Genomic DNA, 15995 nt, shown 5'->3' with positions numbered 1-15995 from the left:
CTATAGCCATGGAACCCCACAAGGCTGAGCAGGGCCTGAAAACCCTCATCCCCTATAGCCACAGTCCTACATGGCTGAACACCCTGAAAACCCTCCTACCCTATAGCCACAGAGTCCTACATGGCTGAACAGAGCCTGGAAACCCTCATCCCCTATAGCCACAGAGCCCCACACCACTGAGAGAACCTGAAAATTCTCATTCCCTATAGTCACAGAGCCTGAAAACCCTCATCCCCTATAGCCATGGAACCCCAAAAGGCTGAGCAAGGCCTGAAAACCCTCATACCCTATAGCCACAGTCCTACATGGCTGAACAGGGCCTGAAAACCCACATCCCCTATAGCCACAGAGCCACAGAGCACTGAGAAAGCCTGAAAATCCTCATCCCCTATAGCCACAGAGCCCTACGTGGCTAAACAGAGCCTGAAAATTCTCATCCCCTACAGCCATGGAACCCCACAAGGCTGAACAGGGCCTCAAAACCCTCATCCCCTATAGCCACAGAGCCCCACACCACTGAGAGAACCTGAAAACCCTCATCCCCTATAGCCACAGAGCCCCACAGAGCAGAGCAGGGCTGTTTGCAGCAGCTCCATCACCCTAAATCTGCCTGGGCTGCAGTGGGAATAGAGAAACTGTGTCTCCCTGCAGGTTCTGCCCCACTGGAGCACCAGGATGGTGTGGCAGGAAGGTGGGAAGGACGTTCCTGCTGCAAGGGGGTTGTGCCAAAGGTTCCTGCAGGTTTCAGAGGCTTGCAGGAATTGCAGTGCTCATTCCCCAGGGCAGGAATGCAGCCAGTGCAGCACCACTGGGCTGGGGGAACTGGGAATGGGAGGAGCTGGGATTTTGGGTTTAGAGCCTTTGTCCTGAGCTCCTCTCAGCTCACATATCACAGTCCTGAACCATCCTCATCCTCACTAAACCCAGCTCCTGAACTCCCCTCTGCACACACAGACATCCCATAAACATCCAGCCTCCATCCCCTTTATCCAGACTCCTTTCCCTCCTCTCTCCCACCAATCCCCTCCCAAGCCATCCTAAATCCCTGCCATGCCCTGTGAGGAAGGTTCCTTGTCCCAATCTCCGTAAAAAACATTCCTGTCCCTCAACCTGCCTCTCCCAGGCACAGCTCTTTGCTCCAGAGTTCCCCAGCTGCTCCTAACAAAGCTAATCTGAGCTCAGGTTCAGTCCTAACTCGTCCTTAATCCCATCCTCTCCTGCTGGACTCAATCCTCATTTCCTTCAAACACTCATTTCCACGTTCAGCAACCCAAAAAGCTCTGAGATGCTCCTTCCAGGAGGGAGGGAATGATGTTCCCAGGGAATGCTCACGCTGGGATTTACCTGAGTGTACTCAGTGCAGCCAGACAAGTTGGACACGAAGCTGCAGACATCCTCCACTGTCCATTTGCTGATGTCCTCCAGCGCTGGGCTCTCCTCCCCGTCCAGAAACAGACCTCCCATGGTGCCTGGATTGTTTGGAGTCAGGGGGGGTGGGAAGGAGAAAGGAACATAAATCATTAAAATCCCACACGGACGACAACCAGCCTGCAATCTGAATATTTCTCTCTAGCCACACATTCATCTTTAATGACCTGTCAATTAAAGCGCTGGGCAGGGTCAATTCATAGGCCTCTTCCTCCTGGAGGTCCCCGGCTGGGGAAGGGGGAGGAAAAAATCCCAGCTAATGCATTTCATGTGTTTAATGTTCTTCAGCTGCGGGGAGAGCAGGGGGAAGGGAGGGGAGAGCAGCAGAGCCTGGAGGAGTTTCTCCCCACACACCACAGAGCGGAAAACTCTGCCTGCCCTGTGGGTTCCTCTGCTGCCGACGTGCTCGGCATGCCAACGGGGAGGGAATCGCTGGGGAGCTCCTGCTCCTTCCCAGGGTTTGTTTGCCATCATTCCCAGCCTGAAATGTCCCTGGGATGAGGCTGGCTGTGCCCTGGCTCTGGGTGCTGCTGCTCCTGCCAGCTCTGCTATCCCAAGGGAGGGAATTGCTGGGAAGCTCCTGCTCCATCATTCCCAGTCCAAAACATCCCCTGGGTAAGGCTGGCTGTGCCCTGGCTGTGCCCTGGCTGTGCCCTGGCTGTGCCCTGGCTCCGGGTGCTGCTGCCCCTGCCAGCCCTGCCGTCCCAAGGGCAGTGGGATTGAGCTGCAGTCGCTGTCAATTCCCCAAAACGCAGCAGAGGCTGCAGTCCCAGCGCTGTCAGCGGGGAAGGGATGAGCTCCGAGGGGCTGGGCAGCTCCCCGGCCCTGCAGCAGCACTGTCTGACAGGAGAAATCCCAACGGGAGCCAGGGAGGAGCGGGAGAGAGGCAGGGAATGGAAATGGAGAGAGCAACGCCAGCCAGGTGACTCTGAAAACACACAACACACCAAACTCCAGCCAACACCACTTTGGGATGGGGGAAATGCATTATTAGCCCGTGGAATTTGCTGCTGTGGGGTGTTCAGCCCAGGAGAGCACAAGGACATTTCTAGGGATGAGAACATCCAGGATTCTCAGGCAGGGAAATGCTGCTGAGGAGTTTGATCTGTTCTGCTCAGGGCATGGAGAGCAGAACTGCCAGGGAAAATATATTCCTCCCAGGGGTCTGTCATGACCAAGTGCTCTGTCCTGTGGGCTTCGGGCTTTCACCTGGTGGGTTTGATGGACAAAACCCTCACTCCTGCCCACAGCAGCTGGGGCAGCAATCCCACATGGAACGGCAAGGGGAGAAGGGATAAAACCCCAGTGGGAGCAGAGAGGAGCAGCCAATTCCCTGGGGAACAGCCCAGCTCTGAGGGACAGGCAGGGAAAGCAGCAGAGCCACACAGCAGCGTCCTGCAGAGCCTCTGGGACATCCCAGGGAGCAGGAAAAGCTCGGGATGTGCACAGGAAGTTCTCCTGTCAGGGAGATGCTTTAAACCAGCACAGGCAGCAGGCACAGCCTCTGGAATCATTTCCACTCATTTCCCAACTCCCTGCTTCCCTCCCCACCTTCTCCTTCATGCTGTCCCTGCAGCTCCTCTTGGGAAGGTGACAATTCTGGCAGCTCCAGCCCAACCCACAGCTCTGGACACTCCAGGAGCATCTCCCAGTGCTGGGATTGCTTTGGGAGCAGCCCTGGCTCCCAGAGCTCAGGGTGACTCTATCACACACAGCCACAAACACAGCAGTGGCTCTTCACACCCTTTTCCAACCAGAAAAAGCTTCCAGCACTTCAAACGCTGAGAACAGAAACCCACTGGCAGCAAAGGACCAAATGTCCTCCCCTGTCACCCCCAGCTACCCCACAGACAGATGGACACAAACCCCATTCCCACCACATCCCATTTTCCAGAGCACACACCCCAAAGTGCAGCTGGTAAAATCCACAAAAACCCAAACGGCCAAAGGCTTTTCCCCCCATTTTTTTTGCTGTTTTGAGGGAGGATTTTTCTTTCTTGGGGTAAAGGGAGGAATTCTCTTCCTCCTTTTTGGAGCCTGGAAAAAAGAGGAAGGGAAAGTGAGCTCAGTTCTTCCAGGCACAGCCAGTGCTGGGGCCAAACACCTCCATCTGCAGCCAGGGCAGCTCAGGGGGATCCAACTGCCTCAGGATCTGGGAGTTCCTTATTCCAGCAGCCAGCCAGGGCTTGGATGAGCTTGGGAAGAACTCCTGGAGCTGCTGACCAGCCCAGCCATGCTCAGGGTTTAGCTCAGAGCTTGGGAAGGACTCCTGGAGCTGGAAGGACTCCTGACCAGCCCAGCCACACTCAGGGTTTAGCTCAGCCTCACACAGGGCTGGCTTTGCCCACCACACCCCTGGCTGGGCAGGGAATCAGCCCAGATGTTCTTGCACAGCTGGCAGGGAGGAGGGCAGAGGTGTGAGGCTTCCCCAGGGTCCCTGGCTGAGGATCCCTGCAGGGCTCCTGACCCCCAAAGGAGCTCCTCCTCCTCTCCCCAGTGTGGATTTCCCTGCTCTGCCTCTCCCTGCCCCAGAGGAGGAAGGCAGAGCTCAGGATGCTCACAGACACTCAGCAGAGCCTGCTGTGCCCAGGGCTGAGGGCAAGGCAGAGCAGCCCAGGGGAATAACAAGTATTTTCCACGTCCCCACACACAGAGAAACACAATGGGGCCAAATAAATATCCCAGTGCTTGTTTTGCCTTCCCAGGGTGGAAATATCCTTGGGAGGAGGGGAAGGTAAACACCAATATTTTGGGTTCTGCTCTGTTGTTAGTTTCTGTGACGCAGAACGCAAAAGCTGGAGGGTGGGAACACATTTCCCCCAGAATTAGTGGTGCAGAAAAGCCCCAAAACCAAACAGTGACTGCAGAAGAGCCCTCCCAGCTCCAAAGGCTCAGCTCCATCCTGCCCAGGTGTCCCTCAGCTCAGGAATGACCCTGGGAAGGATTCCTGCAGCTGATTGTTGTCCCTTCCCCTCACTGTACATCTCACCTGCACCAAACACAGATAAACCCTCAGAGAAACCCAATCCTGAGCTCCCTGGGGCACAGAGCCTCCTGTCCTGCTGTCCCTGCTGTCCCTGCTGTCCCCTCGTGGGCAGGACCAGGCTCTGGCTGCTCTGGCAGGCTGCACAATGAGGACAAATGGGTGCCAAGCGGCTCAGGAGCTGCACCTTCCATCCCAATAATGACATGTCAGCGCTGCTGGGGGCTGCAGAGCCACCAAGGGCAGCAGCCAGCCCTGCCAGGCCTCCTCCCTGATAAATGATGCTCCGGGAGGCTGCTAATGGATTAGGGAGCCTTTCAGCAGCTGGGGCTCAGCGCGGGGATGGAAGGGAATCCATCGTCCCAGGCTGGTGGCTGGACATGTCCCCAGCACAGCCTGGCCACCATCCATTTATAATTCCCTCCTCCTGCCATCCAGCTGCTCCAGAAAGAGAGGCTGGAGGGGTGATGGAGAGCCTGATCAGCGAGGGAGAGCAGCAGGAGTGGCTCTGGGACACAACCACAGCCCAGCCTGTGCTCCTGGCTGAGCTCAGGTGCCAGCTGGGGACACAATGCCACCCCCCGGGCCGCCAGCCCACCTCGGGCTTTCATCATTTCGCTGCAGCCCCTTCCCCACCCCCTGAGCACCTCTCCCTCCCCCGGAGAGCCCTGGGGTCAGCAGCAGCACAAGGCTGCCGTTAATTGCTCTCCAGACTACGGATCAATAGAAGGATTTTAGCCTCCTGCACACTCCATCCTTCACCTTTTCCAAAGGACGGGGCTGCGGGAGGCGCTGGGAGGAGGAGGAGGGAGCGAGGCTGCTGAAACCTTGAGGAGATGAGGTCATCGAGCCACATCCCCAGAAGGCAGCTCAGGGAATCGACCCGGCCCGGCTGCCTCATCGATAACGCTGCCCAGCAGGGACACGGAGCAGCTCCTGCTGCCACAGAGCCTCCCTGTGCTGCCCGAGCACAGCAACTGCCCCAAACTCGGGTCATTCTCAGCCCCATCCTCTCCTCTCCCTCTCCCTCTCCCTCTCCCCTTTTCTAAGGTAGAACATCCAATCCCTCCCAGCAGAGCAATCCCTGCTCAAGAAGAGTTCCAGGACTGCTCTGGCACAGGGGGAGAGGTGGGTGCAGCTCTGCCTGCCTGCCCTGGGGTGTTTCATGTTCCCCCAGACCCACAGAGCACACTTCTCATCCCCCCAGGATGGCTGCAGCCCTCGGATCGATGCAACCCTCAATATTTCAGCTGCTGAACTCCCAGCTCCCCCCTCAGCCTGCTGTGCTGCAGCCTGAACGATTCCCTGTCCTCCCGAGGCTCTCCAGGTGGGAGGATTTGCTCTGGAGCTGCTCAGAGCCCCGGGCAGGCAGGAAGGACATCCCAGCTCTGTGTGAATCCAGCCAGAAGCCAAAGAGCCCTGAGGAGAAGAGCTCCAGCCCTGCACAGGCTGCTCAAACCACAAGGCAGGCAGTGAATCCCAGCCCTGAGCTGTGCTGGTGATACAAATCCAAAGTGATAATAATAAATGGGCTATTACAGCAACTCACCCTCTGCTGGGGGAGCAGCCAGCCCAGGCCAGGCCTCCCTGCAGAGCATCTCAGCAGCCACGAGCACCCCGAGCTCAGCCTGGCCCTCCTGAATGGCCAGGAGGGAAAGGAAGCCTCGGCAGCCCAGGGCAGCAGGAATATTTATCATCCTGACCACCTGCCTGGCGCTGAAAAATCGCTTCCTCCTTCCTGCCTGGGAGGCAGCGCTAATGAGGGATGGGCAGTGGGGAGAACAGGGAGCTGCTGGCATGGGGAACAGGCAGAGAGAGCACAGCTCAGCACGGCACAGCTCAGCTCAGCTCAGCTCAGCACGGCACAGCTCAGCTCAGCACCTCCTTCCCCCTCCTCGTGTGCCAGGCTCCTCCTCCTGCTAATTGCTCTGCCAGGTAATTAGCTGGGGCAGGTCTGGGCTCTTGGCTGGGCTGGCGGGGCTGCCACTTTGGGGTGGCACACATTGGTGCCACCAGTGTCCCCTGCTCCTGCCTGGCTCTGGCTGTGCCTGTGCTGGGAGCAGAGCTGGCAGTGTCCTCCCTGCCTGCCTGGCTGTCCCTGCCCTGGAGGAGAGACACGTGGGCAGCAGGTTGGAAAAGCCCTCCAAGGTCACCGAGTCCAACCTGTGACCAATCCCCACCTTGTCACCAGCCCAGGGCACTGAGTGTCACATCCAGTCACGCCTTGGACACCTCCAAGGATGGTGACACCACCTCCCTGGGCAACCCTTCCAATGCCTGACCACCCTTTCCACGGAGAAATCCTTCCTTTTGAAACAAGGTGGAAAAGCTGAAAAAGCAACAATTGCACTGTGGAACGGCGAGAGGGAAGAGCATCACTGCCAGCAGTGCCAAACACATCCTGCCCCACTGCCAAACACATCCTGCCCCACTGCCAGCAGTGCCAAACACATCCTGCCCCACTGCCAAACACATCCTGCCCCACTGCCAGCACCCCAAACACATCCTGCCCCACTGCCAGCAGCACCAAACACATCCTGTCCCACTGCCAAACACATCCTGCCCCACTGCCAGCAGTGCCAAACACATCCTGCCCCAGTGCCAAACACATCCTGCCCCACTGCCAGCATCGCCAAACACATCCTGCCCCACGCACCCCCCAGCAGCCCCTCCACCTCACCTGCATGGAAGTAGGGGCTCATGGTGTAGGGGAATCCGAAGGGCAGTGGCTGTGGCGCCGGCAGGGAGGCTGGAGGGAGGTATTTCACCTCGGCCTTGTTGATGCCAGGCCCGAGCAGGTGGCTGGGGGACTCTGCGCTCGACGAGCTGCAGGGGACGCTGGGTGCCGCGGTCACCTCGCCCAGCTCCTTGGCCACCTCGCACGCCTTCCCCGCGCCGTCCTTGCACTCCTTGAGCTCCGCTCCCGATCCACCCTCGGCCTTGAGCCCCTCGGCCTTGTCATCCCCAACCTCGGCGTCGCTCTCCGAGTCCTTCATCTCCTCGTCGTTACAGTCCTGCGCTCCATCCCGCGATCGCGGCTCCGCCGTCTCCCGCGCCTCCCCGGGGCCCGGCGGCTCCACGCGGGGCTGCGAGGCCTTGCGGCTTCCCCCGGCCCGCCGGGGCTGCTCCTTGGGCGGGGTGGCCGCTCCGGGGCCGCCGGGGGTGAGGGACAGCAGCGGGGCGTTGTTGTGCCGCAGCACCAGCATGGCGTTGCGCCGCGACAGCTCGTCGCGCAGCGCGTGGCCCTCGGGGACGTCGTGCACGCTGCGCAGCGCGGGGTGGTCGGGGGGCAGCCCGGGGTGCAGGCTCAGCGGGTCAGCGGCCAGCAGCCTCTGCCGGTGCAGGTTCTCCAGCTCCTTCTGCCGGATCAGCTCGGCCGACATCTCCAGCCTGCGGCGGGACGGGGAGGGTTGGCGGGGATTTGGAGGAGCGCGCTCCGTGTGGCCTTGCAGGAGTGAGGTGTGACCTCCACACCTGCTCGGCCCTTCCACAGCCTCCATACCTGCACAGCCTTTCCATCACCCGTACAGCCCTTCCATCACCTCCACAGCTGCACAGCCTTTCCACAGCCTCCATACCTGCACAGCCTTCCCATCCCCTCCATACCTGCACAGCCTTCCCGTCACCTCCACACCTCCACACCTGCACAGCCCTTCCATCACCTCCATACCTGCACAGCCCTTCCATCACCTGCACAACCTTTCCATCCCCTCCACACCTGCACACCTGCGCAGCCTTTCACTCAGACACTGCTCTGCCATCCGTGCCCAGTTCACCCAACACGACACCCTGCCACACCCTGTCACACCCTGTCACACCCTGCCACACCCTGTCACACCCTGCCACACCCTGCCACACCCTGTCACCAGGACCAACCCAGCCCTCTCTGCCCTCACCTGGCCAGGTTTTGTTTCCGCAGCATCTCCTGCTGCCGCGCGAACATCTCGGCCTGTGCTGGCTGCAGGAAGCCGTAACCTGGGCAGGGAGAACAGCACTGAGGGTTATTCATCCCAGCCCTGACCCCTGGCTGCCTCAGGCCAGCTCCCCACAGGGCAAACTGAGGGAAAAAAGGGCCACTGAGTGCTGCTCTCTGTTCCAGAGCCCTGCTAGCCCCGCCTGTGACAGCAGCATGGCCACAGCACAAGGCCAGGGAGGCAGGTGGGGATTCAATCAACAGCACAGCAGCTCCTATCTGCTCCTGTCGCTGCAGAACCAGGCTGAGGCAGCACAGCAGTGATGGGGAGACACACAAAATGTGTCAGGGCTGTTTGGCTGAAGGGCAGGCTGTCCCCAGCTGCACCTTTTCCCAGCCCTGGCTGTCCCCAGGCACTCACCTGGCGTCTGGCACAGCGCCGAAGGCACCCCGAGGAAGGGAGGTCTCAAGTGGGGCCCCAGGGCGATGTGGGGAGCGTTCTGGGGGGACAGCAGGGGAGGAGGGTGGGATATCTCCCTGCAGGAAACAGAAAATAAAAGTCATGTTGAAAACCTGGAGGCTCCAAAGGAAAAACATCTTGGCTGCAGATGAGCTGCATCCTGACCAGAGGCTGCTCTCTGGGAAGAGCTTCCAAAGTGGAGAGAAAAAGCCAAAAGCAGCAGAATCCAAAGGGGAAGAAAGCAGCCAGGACTCCACAGGTCCCACCTTTGCCTCTGGGGCCTTTCAGCTGGGCTGTCCAAGGGGATTTTCCTGCCCATGGCAGGTTAAATGGGAGGGCTGAAGATGCTGCATCTGCCTCTCCCCTTACCACATTTGAGTTTCTACCTCAACTACCTCTCAAATGAAAAGGAATTCCATTTGGGGAGCTGGAGAGTGGTTTTGGGAAGACCTGAAAGCATCACTGGCATGTCCAGTAAAAACCCTGTCCTAGATGGGCTAAGGGATGATCTTTAATTCTGGACAGAAAAGCTGGAAGTGAGGCAGAGGAAAACTCAGGCAGGAGAGATGAGGAGAGGATGTGAGCAGGAAAGGCAATGGCATCAGTGGGAAGGAATTCTGCTGGAGCAGGAGTGGGTGATGCCAGGGGGTAGGGAAGCTGGGAGAGGCAGGTTTGGGTGGTGGGAAAGGGACAATGCCTGGAGAAAAGGCAGGGAGAACTTGCCTGCAGCAGCAGGGAAGGCAAAAAAAAAAAGGAAAAAAAAAAAAAAAGGCAGGAAGGGAATAAGAGCCAAGGTCTCTTCCATTAGTCAAATCTGCCCCGGGAGCTTGCAAGCAAATCTGCTTTCCGGCTGCACGTCTCTTAATTCCTTTTGATGGCCACTTACAACATTATTACCTTCACCAGGGCATCCAGAGGCAGAGCCAAGCACGGGGCCGTTTATTCTCATTTTACTGTATCTCCCCAGAAAATCTGCCCCGGGAGAGGCTGGAGGGCACGGCAGAGGGAGCCCGGAGGTGTCTGACTGTGTGACAAACACACCTCGTGCACAACCACGATGTGAGCATCCCGACCATCCTCACCCCTGATCAGCTCCTGGAAACCCAGCAAGGATTCTTTGGGGATAAATGGGCAAGGAGAGACCTTCCCAGTGTATTTTATCCCCGTTCTAGGCAGCGACTGAGCAAGGAGTAGTCAAATAGAAAACCCAAATCTATTTGCATTTCAACCATTTTTGTTTCTTTGAGCTTTTAGCCTTTTCCACCGGCACGGAGTCGCTTCTGGCCTTGTGGATTCCCTTAATCTTATCGAGATAAAAGGGGGCAAAAGGAATCCTTTTGCCATTGAGCACAAGGAATCGCTAATAATATTAATGACTTATGAGGAGTAATTTGTATAACCACTCCTATCCTGGGGAATGTAATGAATATTCATGAATTTTACCTACAACACTGTGCCTTTGGGGTACTGAGGTGAGTGTTTGGTGGAAACAATTCCCCACACATCCGGTGCCCCCAATAAAGCAAATCCCCACTGCTCCGACTTGGTCTCTGAAGTGTCTCTGAGAGCTCGACTGGGGCGAATCCCAACCACTGCAGAACACAGACCCGCCCTCCCAAATCCCTCCTTTCCCCCGCGCCGTGCCCATCTGCCCATCCCCGCGGCTGGCTCCCGGCTCTCCTCTCCCTCCTCGCCGGCTGCCCTGGCTCTCCTCTAAACTAATTGCGGAGCCGGCGGTGTCTGGAGGCGCGGCGCGGCGAGGCGCGGATCGATCGGCGGCTGTTGAAATGTTAATGCCGCCCGTGCGCTCCGCTGGCAGCTCCAATTCATCTCAGGTAACGCCGCGGCGACCTTCGCCTCCGAGCCGGGGCAGCAGCCAAGCGATGCTGATGTAATTACACCGTGAAGTGTGTAATCACCTGCCCTAATCCCCGAGGCCTCACAATTAGCCGGGGCCGCGGTCGCCGGGCTGCCAAGTGCTGCTGCCACCGCGGCCAGCCCGCCGATGAATAACGGACAATTAAAGCGGCGTGACGGGGGCTCCGAGGTGTCCGCTCGATCGTAATTAGCTGTAATCATGGGGAGACGAGCCTGGCAGACGTGCTGGTCGTTTTATAAGGAGCAATTTAGGAAATCAAGTCGCTGTTAACCATCGCGTGGCCGTGCCCTGCCTGCCTTGGGAGGATGCTCGGGAGCTCCGGGATGCCCGTGGAGAGCTCAGAAACAAAGGAGCTCCTTGATTTTCGTTAATCCGTGCCCGGGAAGCAGTGCTGGGTGGGGATCAGGGCTGGGCGCTGGAAAATAGAAGGTTCTCCCTTCGGTGGCAGCGCAGTGCTCATCAGAGGTTGTTCTCATGCTTTAATGTTGTGCCACAGGGCATGGCTTTGATCCCTGAGGAATTCACATCTGCTCCACACTCTGCAGCTCATTCCCTGCCTCCCTGGCCAGTCAGGGGTGCCTGGGTGGGGAATGGGATGTGGCAAAGGGACAAAGCCTTTGGGACCTGATCGCACTGCCAAGGACAGGGCTGAGCACTGGGATGTGGCAAAGGGACAAAGCCACTGCTCCCGGACCTGATCCCACGAGCACAGCAGCCCTTGGTGGCTGGAAGGCAGCTGGAGGTGGCTGTGAGAGGGGCTGGATGGGACACATCAGTCCCACAACTCCAACACGTGCCAGGGATGAGCCCAAAGGTTTAGGAAAGCCAGGGACACACGTTTACACACATTTACACACATTTACACACATTTACACACATTTACACACATTTACACACATTTACACACATTTACACACATTTACACACACTGCCACCGTGCCTGACAGCACAGGACCCTGAGACCCCACTGCTGCTCTCTCAGCAGCCCAAGGTCCCTCAGCTGGCACTGCCACAGCCTGGGCTCAGAGGGGAGGCTGCAGGTGGCCACAACAGCCCAAAAAGGCTGCAGATGGCCTAACAGAGAGCTCACTGCACCTCTCCTGCTCAGCACCAGCCCCAGCAGCACAGATCCTAGAGAGCAGGCAGCTGTGCTCACAAATATTTCGGGCAGAGGGGATTTTCCTCCCTGCTCAGAGCCCTGAGGAGCACTGAGCAGTGTGGCCACGAGGGACAGATCCCTGCTGCCACCCCCAGAGCCAACCTCCCGGGCACAGACCCTCTTGGATGCAGCCCTGCTCCCTCCCAGCCCCTCTGCCCCATCCCTGGCACGGCGAGCTGGCACAGAGGGAGGCAGCAGCAGCACCAGGTCGTGTCCTGGCACAGGGCTGGGCAGCCCTCCCAGACAGACAGACAGACAGACACAGCCAAGTGCTGCCAAGCCAGCCTGGGAAAGAATTGGCAACCCTGCAGTAAAACCCCCTGAGACCTTAACAAAGGCTGTTTTCAGACAGATGTGCACCAAACGCTGAGCCTTGCATCCTCTCCCAGGTACCTACCAGCCTTGAATCCCCCATTAAATTCCTTCCTCCTCTTCCTGCCTGGCTCAGAGTGGGAATTACAGCTCCCTGCTCCGAGAAGGTGAATTTAGCCGCTGGCAATTACATCTGATAAGCCTTGTCCTCACCTTGCAGAGAGCAATTCTGGGCTGCTGCACATTCCTCCCCCAGCCCCCTTTTCCTTTCCCCCCCTAAAATGCCAGCTGGAGGCTTGTGAGCAGAGTATTAGGGGATTTGCACTGCATGCTGCTAAATTTGATATGTCCTTTAACAGGAGACAAATGGTTCGCAAGGCTTAAAAAGTATCGACTTTTCTTTAACAATAAGCACTAATGGCCTTCAAATAATCAATATTTAAAGTCATTATGGGGTTACACATTATACTGTTAAAACCAAGCCTTTCACTTTAACCCCATCATATCCTCCCAAGCCCCGAGCAGAGCTCCCCCCTGGCTCAGCCCAAGCTCCCGGGGAAGGCTCGGAGCACAGGCTGTGACTGGAGATGTGAGAGGGTCAGGAAATGCAGATTGAAACCGGCAAGGCATGGAAATAAATTTAGAACGGATGGGAGAAGAGGGAGCAGGGAGGGGGGGAAAGAATGCATGAAAGCTCTGCTTTCTTCTGCTCTGCATTTGATAGGAAGAGACACTTTAAACCTGAGGTAACAGGCAGGAGGCACAGAGCTCCTCGCTGCTCTGCCATCCCCAGACACTGTGCCAGGCGAGGAGAATAAATAAAATCAAAAGGCCTTGCTAAAAACGGTGTTTGGGATTTCCAGGCAGGAAAAGAACACGTGCTGGCACTGCCCTCCTAGGTTTGTGCTGCTCCTCCAAATCCAGACTGGTGCTGAAACCAAACTGGTTCAATCAGGTCAAACTCTTTGGCCTTTGCTCTGTGGAATATTCAGCCAGCTGGGATCTGGGAAAAGATCCTGGCAGGGCAAAAATCAGGAAATCAGAGCAGTCAGAGAGGAGAGGGGGATGCAGGGCTGGGGTGGGTAAGAGAAGGATAGAGACAGTGCCCAGAGAGGGCAGGAGATGTGCCCAGAGAGGGCAGGAGATGTGCCCAGAGAGGGCAGGAGATGTGCCCAAAAAACACAGGAGATGTGCCCAGAGAGCACAGATGTGCCCAAAAACCACAAGAGATGTGCCCAGAGACAGCAGGAGATGTGCCCAAAAACCACAAGAGATGTGCCCAGAGAGGGAAGCAGATGAGCCTGGAGAGCACAGGAGGGCAAAGGAAAACCTCCCCGAAGCAGGGGGAGGAATTAGGTGGTGAAAGAACAACCCGTAGCAACAGCAGATGGGAGGAAGGGAATCCAAAAACCCTGGCTGGGTATTTTGGGCACATCTCTGCTCGGAGAAGAGCTTGACCCGATTGAACCAGTTTGGTTTCAGCACCAGTTTGCATTTGGAGCTTCACCCCGCTGCTCCCACTGTCCAGCAGCTCACCCAGCCCTGCCCCAGCTCCTTCTGCCTGCAGGGCATGGAAGGTTTTCCCTCAGGAGGAAATCTCCCCCAGGCTCCACACAGAGAGGAGCAGGGATGAACCCCCGGGGTAAGAACACGCCAGGCTGAAGGAGCCCCAAAAAGCAAAACCAAGCACACTGCCAACAGATCTTGGAGACAGGATGTGAGGAACAGGATCCAAGAGCTCTGCAGGGTACAGCCACCTGCCAGCTTGCAGCAGAGGCAGCAGTTTGGGGATGGGAAGCACTCCAGGCTGGAGCAGTGACAGTGGCACCTTTCAGTTGTACCCTTTTCTCTTCCAAGTCTTTTTATAACACTGAACTCAACCATCTTCTCCAACAAACCACCAGGCCCTGGCACTCCATCAGCCCAGCTGAATCCATCTAGGATGGATCTAGGAAACCAAAACCAGGAAACCAAGTGAATTCTCCAGCCTGAGTCTGCTTTTGGCAAGGTGTCTCAGTTTCACTGGCTTCTTCCAAGAGATGGAGAAGGGAGCAAAGAGATGAAGAGACCACTCTGCCACCAACAGGACCTTGGTCCGAGAAAATCCACATCCATGTGTTTGTGTGCCTCATCCTCACACAGCCAAACCTCCCAGCCTCCTTCTGACCAGCAAATAGATAATTATAACCATTAACAATAATAATTAATAACAAATTAATGACACATATCTGAGCACACCCATCTTCCTTGTCTTCCCAAGCATCCCCCAGCTCAGACCCTTCACACGTGGGGAATGGAGAGCTACAGGCACAGTTCCATTGTCAGACACATTCTGTGCACTGCTGCCTTGGCAGAAACACCAGCACTGCCCTGATCAACACAACGGGGTCACCAGTGGGGTTTGTCCCCCTTGGAACTCATCCCAGAATGGTGTGGGTTGGAAGAGACCTTAAACATCATCCAGTTCCAATCCCCTGCCATGGACAGGGACACCTTCCCCTGGCAGCTCAGAGTCCCCTCCAGCCTGGCCTTGGGCACTTCCAGGGACGGGACAGCCACAGACTCACAATGACAAGCCCTGGCTGTGGCACAGTCACAGCTTCCTATTTCCCAGCAGGATTCCCCAGCTCTGCTAAGGAGGACAGAGCCTGAATTGAGGTGAAAAGCCCTGCTCTGGTCCAAGAGCCATCTCCTGGCCTTCAGCCCCTGTCCCCTGACCCAGCCAGCAGCCTCCCTCCCCTCTTCCCAAACCACGGAACACTTCCTGGCCCAGCCCAGCTCCACCCCCGCAGCACCTGCCTGGCAGTGGCAAACACCTCTGGGCTCGATCTGCATCTCTGCGAGCAGCACCTCCCTGCCAGCAGCCTCCACCCTTCCGTGGATGCTTTTCCAGCCAGCCCCGGGGCTGGCCTGGCTCCTCTCCAGCCCACACAGCGCTGGGGAAGCGTTCCTGAGAGCGGCTGCACTGAGGCTCCCCGAGCCCTGCATTCCTCCCAGGTCGGCCGGGATTTATGGGGTGGGTTAGCCAAAGTACACGCTGTGGGGAGAGAGATTTCCAGCTCTGCCCAGCCCCTCCACCCTGCAAAGGTGCTGCTGGGAGGGAAGGAAAACCAGACGGGATCTCAGGGCTGTGAATGGGGGGAAAAGCTCAACATGTCAATACTCACATTGCAGGGCTGATAGAGCAGCCTGCTCTGCCCCCAGCCTGACAAAAGCCAAAAAAAGTGTGAAATCCAGAGCCTTTCACTGCTCATCCCATGATATCCAAAGCCTCTGCACGCCCGTGGCTCTCTGCCTCTCTGCTATCCCTGTCAGCAACGCACACAGCTTTAATTTAATTTCCCTCTGAAGTTCTTGATTGCAGAGGGAATGGCTCGTGGCACAGAGCAAGATAAATGAGCTAGAATTTCCTGGGGGGCGGGGGGATATCAGCTTTCCAGCACTCCTAGCAGTGGGAAAAGCAAGCTGTGGCTCTTTCCTTAAAAAGGAAAACTTCTCTTTCTGCTCCATCCTAGAGCATTTGTTCTCTCATTATCTGGGATGCTAAAAAATGCAAACTTAAACCTTAACTTGCTCTGGGCCCAAGAACAGGTGAGAGTGGCATCTGCTCTGGAGATCCAGCACAGGACTGGGCTCATCCCAGCCTGGCAGTGGCTGCCCTGGCTGTGGATGCAGATGTGGATGCAGATGTGCACAGGCACAGCTCCATCCCTGTCCACACAGACACCTCAGAAGGCGGCAGGAGCATCCCCAGCACTGCTGCACCTGCACAGCCCCCGAAGGAGACATTCACACCTTGCCCAGGCAGATCAGCACTGCCGCCCTCTCCCACGGAATCACACGATCCCGAAAGCTGGCAAA

At 57.2% G+C, this 15995-nt stretch overlaps 1 protein-coding gene across 4 annotated transcripts in view; it reads right to left on the bottom strand.

The window, feature by feature from the left end:
* Positions 1–15995, bottom strand: part of SAMD11 (sterile alpha motif domain containing 11) — an 89598-nt gene that overhangs the window by 4284 nt on the left and 69319 nt on the right. For all 4 annotated transcript variants that reach the window (XM_085080232.1, XM_085080235.1, XM_085080233.1 and 1 more), the window contains 4 exons: positions 8746–8861; positions 8308–8386; positions 7092–7801; positions 1345–1469 (listed from right to left, as the gene is read on the bottom strand). In XM_085080232.1, coding sequence (XP_084936358.1) covers positions 1345–1469; positions 7092–7801; positions 8308–8386; positions 8746–8861 — 1030 coding nt within the window. The remainder of the gene's footprint in view (positions 1–1344; positions 1470–7091; positions 7802–8307; positions 8387–8745; positions 8862–15995) is intronic.

The sequence above is a fragment of the Lichenostomus cassidix genome, chromosome 21, assembly GCF_008360975.1.
Source record: "Lichenostomus cassidix isolate B80296 chromosome 21, HeHo_3.0, whole genome shotgun sequence".
Lineage (NCBI taxonomy): Eukaryota > Metazoa > Chordata > Aves > Passeriformes > Meliphagidae > Lichenostomus > Lichenostomus cassidix.
This window is presented reverse-complemented; position numbering and strand designations above follow the sequence as displayed.